General features: G+C 27.4%; 1 protein-coding gene across 1 annotated transcript; it reads right to left on the minus strand.

The window, feature by feature from the left end:
• Nucleotides 1-251: 251 nt before the first annotated feature.
• LOC107903523 (calcium-binding protein PBP1) lies at nucleotides 252-1,154 on the minus strand. The gene has a single exon (XM_016829593.2). The coding sequence runs from the start codon at nucleotides 958-960 to the stop codon at nucleotides 412-414; it is 549 nt and encodes a 182-aa protein (XP_016685082.2). The 5' UTR covers nucleotides 961-1,154; the 3' UTR covers nucleotides 252-411.
• Nucleotides 1,155-8,803: the final 7,649 nt, after the last annotated feature.

Consider the following 8,803-nt stretch of genomic DNA (forward strand, 5'->3'; position numbering starts at 1 on the left):
TATCTGTGGAAACCAAGTTTCCAAATAAGAAATAAAAAAAAGTAAATTAAGTAAATAATGAGAAATAAAACAAAAAAGAGAGAAAACCCCATAATAAAACTGATTTTGAGTAAATATTTCTTTTTTGGGTGAGCTAGAAGATGACTCGAAATTAAACTACACTTGAGACGATGAACATCTTAACTATTAGGTCAACACGAGGTTAAATTTATAGCAAATATTAAATTAGAAAACAAAAGGGGAATCAAAGATGTTTAACTTATTTCTTATTTCTTCCAAGACATACTTTAATTCCATTGATCAATTGCATTTTTACCCTTCAACAATTAATCAAAAACAACAAATTTAGATGGAGAAAGGAAAAGAAAACATAAGTAACAATTTTACAACATATATTGCTTTGAAGTAGCATCATATATATTCATCAACCCAGTGCTTAGAGGCATTGTTGTACATTAACCCTGGGCTTAACCTAAACATGAGAATACAGAACTCAACCTGGTTCAAAGCCCCATCGCCATCCAAATCCCCTTCACTCAACATACCCACGATCTCATCATCTCTCAAGTCGTTCAACCCCAACACCACACTGTTCCTCTTCAAGCTCTCGAACGTGATCAACCCTCTTTCAACGTCCATCAGCAGCCTGAACCCATTGCACAACTCCATTATGAACCCTTCTGCACCCATACTCTCCACCATCGATGGAAAGTAGTCCTCGAAATCCACCACCACTTCCATAAGAAGAGAAGAGAATAACACTGAGATAGGGCTTGGTTTTGGTTGGTGTAATAAAGGTGAAGAAGATAAAGAGGGGGATTTATATAAGGAGGGTTCTTTTTCTTGGAAAGAGTGAATGACCATTGAAGACAATACAATTAAAATAGTGAGCTTCAAGCAACTTTCAAACTTCACTATGAGTACCCTGCTTCCATGAAGTTGCATGGGGGATATATACATTAATATGACTATATGGTCACACTATTGAACAGGTAATTACAATTGTACCTTCCTACATTTCTATGCCATTTTTGGGTAGCTAAAGGGTAAATTCAAGATATTGGTACCAGACCCATGGTTCCATGTGTGCTTTAGGGATGAATTATTTGTTTTGTTAACCTTGATTTTCACTACTACACGTGTTTCCTATTGTTTCCCCTATTTTAACTTCGTACATTTTTCATTTCATTTTTTTCTACGTTTTCTTTTTCAGAGTAAAAAAGATTTGATAGTGATATATTTCTCCCCCTAAGGTCTATGGGTGATTCATAGAGTTGCATTAAGTCTCTTGTGATAATTGATTAAGTGTCGTTTTAAACCCTTATTGATAGGACAAATTTTGCTTATTAGTCCTTGTACTATATCTAAGTTTTAGATTTAATCTTTTTTAATTTTTTTTAGTTTTTTTTAGTTTCTCAATTTTAATTTTGAAATTTTAGTCCTGATCAAACTGTAAACGTTAAATTCTACTGTTTTTAAGATAGAAAATATACTATCGCATATGTAATGTTATGTTAATTTGTTATTTTTACGTGATATTAAAGAAAATATTTTTAATAAAAATTTAAAATTTTGCTTTAAAAAGAAATAAAGAAACTTTTATAAATATTTATTTTAGAAAAATAATATATGATGTGATATACATTTAACAGGGGAAATAATCCCAAACAAATAAAAATAGAGATGAATTCCAAACATATTCGTTCTGAATAGAGTAGATTTTTTTTTCGAAAAGTGAATCTGGGGCGGGTTGGGTGAATTTTATTTAGACTGTGGGTATGGAGCGGTTATAATAATTGTTTGCTCCCTCTCGCCTCACCCCACTCAATAATATGAAAATACAATTTTATCTTTGTATATGTAATTATTAAAAGGGTAAAAATGTAATAATATGTTATGAAAAAACTCATTTTTTTATATTTAAATATCTTTTTTGAAGAATTATGTTTAAATATTTTTTTTTGAAAAATTTAAAAATATTAAATATAAGTAGCAAAAAGTAAATTGAGGCCGAGTAGAGTGAAACGGAAATGGATGCATCTAACATCTATGGAAGTGATAGTGGTCTTGAAGAGTATATATCTATAGTAGAACGAGATAAAATGTACTAACTATGAAACGAGAATGAATTTAACAACATTCGCTCCTAACCCGCTCCATTACCATCTCGGGATAAGATATATATATACATCAAATTATATGATGTAATGCTTAGAATCTAATGATGAAGATTCGAACTAGAATATCTCTTGCACATGTTACTCATTTCAGGATGTGGAGCCCCAAAACAGTTTTTTTCTTTTTTCCGGAAACAGGGAACCCACTGTTTTTGGTTAGCAAGAAAAGGGGAAATTAGGGGAAATTGAATATATGTTTGATTAAAAAAAGCATATATGTTTTTAGTTTTTTTAATTTTTCGCATTAATTTCATAATTTAATATTATTTTTCAATTTAGTTCTTAAATTTGAATTTTATTAAGATGTGATAAAATGAAATTATGAGATTATGTCACATTATTACCTAAAAATTTTAATTTTTTTTATAAAATCTAAAAGAATACCTAAAATCATTTAAAAATCATAAAAAACTATAAATATTTTTAAAAAATTTAATTGATGATGTGACATAATATTAGAAATGAATATAAATAATTAAACTTCGAAAAGCTCACGTCAGATAGTTAATTATTATTAAATAAATTTATACATTACTAATATATTAAAATACAATTTTATATCAGATTTGTTTAAGGGCTAGATTACTCATTCAAGTTTGAAGTTTAGCCTGAGGGGGTTAAACAAAATGTTAAACATGTAAAATGAGATTGGGCAAGAAAAATAAGCATGTTTATAATATGGGTCGAGGTTGGACTTCTAACATTTAAGGCATGGGTTTGGCTCGATTATTTTTAATATTTTAATATTATATGTAATTTATATCAAAATAAAATTAAATCTATGCTAATATAATGTAAAGTTGTCTATATTTAACATTTTAATAAAAATATAAACTAAGAAAATATTGAATTAAAAATAGCATGAATTAATATATTTTTTTATTTTTCAAATATTAGTGAGTTTAAAATGAGTTTGAGTTAATCATTTATGCGTTACATGTGATTTTACGTATTTAATATTTAATTAATTTTTCTAAATATTTTTCTTTTAATTACAACAATTAACGTAAAAAAAATATTTCTTATCTGAATTATTGAATATAATTAAAATATATTAACTTATCAATTATAATATTATAATAAAAAAATTCATATAATAATTAACGCATTTTTAACATATTCAACTAATAATATTGTTTTACTTTATGCAATAGATAAATATCAAATTTGATACATATAATTATTTAAAATGTGTTCAGTAATACGATAGAAAATAAATGGTATTCTCGTCAATATAAAATTTTTTCGAAATTCGTATTTTTATACATATAAATTATAAATGAACGAGTTTGAATAAAATTTAAAATCCATTAAATTTAGGCACACATAAATTTTTATTAATACCATATAATAATCCGATCAAATCCAACCAACAATACTTATATTTTAAGTATATATAAATAGTGAGGCTATATTGATATAGTTGGATGTGTGTTGGAGGTAGTGGCATGTGATAAACTGCAATGTAACATCATGACAAGGGCTTGGCGTGGATGTCTAATTTGGACATCCCTGCTTGATGTTTCTTTTTCATGAGCTCCACGACAAATGCTAATTTCCTGTTTCCTCTTTTAAGGGACAATATTTATATAATTTGTAGAAAATTTCAAAACTAATAAATAAAGAAAGGGTAATGATAGTGATGTGATATGATTAATGTTTTAATCTCAAATTTAATATTGAAAATTTATTTTATATATTATCAGTAGACACGAGCGAAGTTAGAAATTTTTTTAGGGAGGGTCGAAATTAAATTGTATATTTTTATGATAGTAAAAATATAATCTCACCATTTTAATATTTTAATATTTATAATTTTTAAAGGATTAAGTCGAACTTTTATCATTTTTAGTGGGCTAAAGTATAATTTTACATTTACTAATTTAGATTTTTATAAATTTTAAAGGGACCTAAATAGAATCAGGGCCCCTGCCAGCCCCTGGCTACTTCCCTATCTGTAGAATTTTTAGATTTTACAAACAGAGATAGAGGTTCACAAGTTTCTTATAATGATATAATAAAATATTTTTAAAAATAAATATCTTTTGAAAAAAGACGCTTAACAAATTTTTAAAATTATTTATGGAATAAAAAAGTATAGTGCCAATGTACAAAATATTAACCCTATAATATATTTAATATTTTTATTTTATAAAAAAATTACCAATGAAGTTGGTGTAAAAGTTTTGGACTTTTGAATATTTAAGTTGAAGTTTCATTATGCATAAATACGATTATAATGTGTGAGTTTTCAGTTTCATTATGTACGTATATTATATATGATTTTGTTTGATTTTTTTTAAAAAATTTTTTATGCTTGTTTAGTTATACGATGTGATTGATTATATATATTTATATTTTTACTTATATAAGTTTCTCAATTTATAATAGTAAACTTTTATTAAAGTATTTATATAAAAAATTTAAAGGCATAATAATTTATTTAATCCTTTAACTTTATAAAAAGAATCATTTTAACCCTCCAATTAATTTTCATCTCTTTTAGTCTTTAAATTTGCATTGTTTGTCAAATCACGTCAAAATGGATGAAAAGTTAACGTTTGTTAATTTTGTTGTTGTGGTATCCACATGTATCTCACGTTAGTAATTAATTAATATTTTAAAAAATAAAAAATATGTTTTTAATATTTTACTAATTTTTTAATTTTAAAAAAATTAATTAATTTTGACACGACATCCACATGACAATTCACATGTATGTCACGTCAGTAGAGTTAACAAACGTTAATTTTTTTATTTATTTTGAGGTGAAAAATAATGCAAGTTTAAGGGCTAAAAAAGCGAATAAGGGGTGATACAAACTCGATTGAGAGTGATACAAACTCGGTTAACGTTTTAAATATTAGTGTAGATATCAAGTTCATATTTATACCATTAAATTTAATAAACAAAACAAAACAAATGCCATTTGTATTAGGGGTGAGTGTTCGATAGAATTGAGTCAAGTGAAATAAAATTTGAGTCGAGTCAAATCCAGTCGAATCGAATCGAATCGAGTGAAATTGTTCGAGTTAAATTAAAAAATTAAACATGTCAAATTAAAATCTTATTATGGTATAACTAATTCAATGTTAGAGCACATAAATTTGAAACCATATGTTAAAGTTGAGTGACGCAAATCCTACTTGATTCGGATTGAAAAGTTTGAGGTGCAACTCATTTGTTAAAGAAATAAAATAAAGAGGCAAAATTGGGGATCTGTGGGGGCGAAGGTCCGAGGGTCGAACCATTCACCACTAAACTTGACCGATATGGACATTGCCGCACAAGTTGAATCTATATGGGACTATACTTCTTCTATTAGACGGGTTTTTTTAACTCTTTAAAAACTGCGCATAGCCGAAAACCTCTTGTATTGTTGTTTTTCAACATTAGTGAATTCTTATTCTTTGCTCGTGGTTTTTCTCGATTAGAGTTTTCCACGTAAAATCTAAGTGTTCTTATTTTTCCTTTCTTATTGCTTTACGATTATTTCTACTTTCATTATCGACGTATATTATAACACCATATATATTTGAAAACTTTTTCAAAGTAAAAAAAAACGATACATCAGTGAAAAACTTGAATCATTAATTAGTTTATTTAGGTCCCAAAAATATTATTTTAGAAAAATTTTAGAATTTTAACTTTCTTTATATATTCTTTAGAATTTTTTTTAAAACTATAAATTTTAGAATTTTTATAAATATTTTGATTTTTTGAAAATTATTTTAAATTTTTGGTAATTTTTGTTGATAGATCAATTTTCTCATTTTCAAAATTGATAGGGATTAAAGGGGTATTTACACAAATCTATTATTCGAATTATTCGAGTTATTCAAATTGTAAAATTCAACCCGACTCAAATTTGGAACTCGAATTACTTATTCGAGTTGACTCGAATAACTCGATTCAATTAACTCAAAATTCAGATTTTTTTCAAACCGAATCAAATTTTACCCACCCTTAATTTTTATACAAATTGTGAAATTAGCAGTCCACAAGGGAAAAGAGAAATCAAATCACACTAGCTATGGTAACTTTTGGTAATTGAAATTTTGTTTTATCTTTCGAGACAAAAGGAAGTTTCAATGCAACTTCCTTATAACATTTCCCCTTCAAATTAAAAGTACACAAAAAATATAGCAACAATCATGACTTCTACTCCAATTGTCACCTCAAGCAAAAGATGAAATAAAAGATTGTGGTTCTTGTGGAAGATTTTGTTTGATATTTATAAGCTTCTTTTTCATGGAATTTTCCATCACTGAAATTCACAAGCTCAGTTTCATCATTTTCTTAGTTTTTATCATCGGAAAGTTGATGAAATTGAGGATAATACGTTTAAGGGGACATGATTTCAGTGATGGTTAGAGAGTTTTGGTGGAGAAAGGACATTTTATTATTTCTTGTTTTTAAGAAAAGGTTAAGCATTGAACTAGGCATTAGGGATTTCACTTTAAGGTATTTTTGTACCATATGATGGATTGATTTGAAAACCCAGATTTCAATTTGTTTGGATTATTTGATTAGTCTAGAACATGAAAAAAACCTAGATAGATTGTTGAAGGAGATAGAAGGAAAACAAGAAAAATAAACATGTTCACTCATTTTTATTAATTTGGCTCTAATACCTTTAAAGAAGACGAGTTAAATTTATATAAAGTTTGAAAGCTTCAAACTTTCAATTAAACGATTATCTCTGCTATTTTAAAACCCGCAAATGTTTGAAAAGTGGGTTCCAATTTGAAAACCCAAAGAAAGGACAAATCCGAAAAACTCTAGTTAGAGTTTGTATAATTCTCCATGAAAATCATCCTCACCTTGTTTAAAACACTAGATCTAGAATTATAATCTCTAGATTTATAAAATTATTATCTGAAACAAGATCTTAAGAAAAATATAATTTATTTGAGTACAAGAAAAATTACTCCAATAAATTTTCCTAAATTTTGATGAGTAATTGTTGGGATCTAGTGTTGTTAGTGTAGTGATTATGTCTATATACTCATATTTTTTTCATACAATTAGTTTAATAAAACTCCTTCGTTATCATTAATATCTTTTTTTATATTATCCTCAATGGTTTTTGCAGGCAAAACAAATTGAAAGCAAATATTGACTCATTCATTTTCTAACGTTTAACTAATGATAAGTTGCATTATGAGGTCGAATCATAATGCGAGAAGGTAACTTATATTAATAGATAATCTAAACTAATAAGCAAGTTCATTGAAAGACTAATATGTCGTCTATCAAATCCAATTGGGGAGATACCTTATCTTGGGTATTGGAGCAGATGACTTTTAAAAGATAGAGACATTGATGTGACTATCCGGACTGACAATACATTATATAAGACCCAAGTAGAATAAATCTTAAATCTTTTTATGGATTTATTCACTTGTATGGATTTATTCACTTGTGACGTTCATAGTGTGACTTACCTCAATCCAGAGTAAGTGACAGACTATGTGTGTGTGACTTATATACTTTGATGTACTGGTAGCATGAATTCACTTGGTTATAGAGCCAAAAGATGGTATCTTAGGTATACGATCTCTACATGACATAATTCACTTGCAATAGTGAAATTCATAGCTTAATAAAGGGTAAATGATATCATCTCATCAACATTACATGATATATTAAAAATAACATGGCCACTAGTCATTTATCATAAGATGAATGATTTAATTACTATTTGTTAGTAGTTGATTTTTCATGAAAGAAGATATAATGGTTACCATGAGATAAGGAGAAATTTTTCCTTAATATTTTCTTCTTTTAATTCATTTTTTTAAAAGAAAAGTGTTACAGTTAACTTAAAATTTGGGCTAGGATTAATCCCTTTTTTCTAATCTCAAATCTATGGCTAATATTGCCTCTCACTTCAACACATATTACTAATATTATAGTTCTAATTATAACTCTTAGTAAAAGTTTAAAATACCCTTATTATGGTAAAATTGCATCTTAGCCCTATTTCTCTTATCACCTTTCCATTTAATCTATATGTTGCTTTAAGAAAACTTATGATACTCTAATTTTAATGGTTCTCTCTAACGCTTAAGTAATATTTCAAAATGTGAATTAATTAAAATTTAATTTCTCGAGAATTTTCCATGTACTTCTTAGAATATTACTAAATTATGGCATCAAAGTTTTAAGGGCATTACAACTCTCTCCTCAACAAATTTCGCCCTCGAAATTTACTTGAATAAAAAAAACGGTGGATGTTGTTATCTCATCGCTTCTTCGCTCTCCCAAATAGTTTCTTGCACGTTATGATTCCTCCATAGCACTTTCACCATTGGAATTCTTTTGTTTTAGAGTCCTTAAATTTCTCAAGCTAGAACCTTGATTGGTTCCTCCTTATAAGTCAAACCAGGCTATAGTTCCATTTTCTTAGTGTTATGACATGAGATGGGTCAAATCTATATCTTCTTAACATAGAGATGTGAAAAAATTATGAATCTTATCCAACTTGGGTGATAAGTGTAACATCCCGAAATAGGGCTTAAATGGAATAGTGGTTACGAAACCATGAATCCGAGATACAAAAGTTTATTGTGATCAATTTTTATGATTTATCGATTGATTGGATGCATGTGTTAGAATACTGA

This window comes from Gossypium hirsutum, chromosome D05 (genome assembly GCF_007990345.1).
Source record: "Gossypium hirsutum isolate 1008001.06 chromosome D05, Gossypium_hirsutum_v2.1, whole genome shotgun sequence".
In the NCBI taxonomy this organism is placed as follows: Eukaryota; Viridiplantae; Streptophyta; class Magnoliopsida; order Malvales; family Malvaceae; genus Gossypium; species Gossypium hirsutum.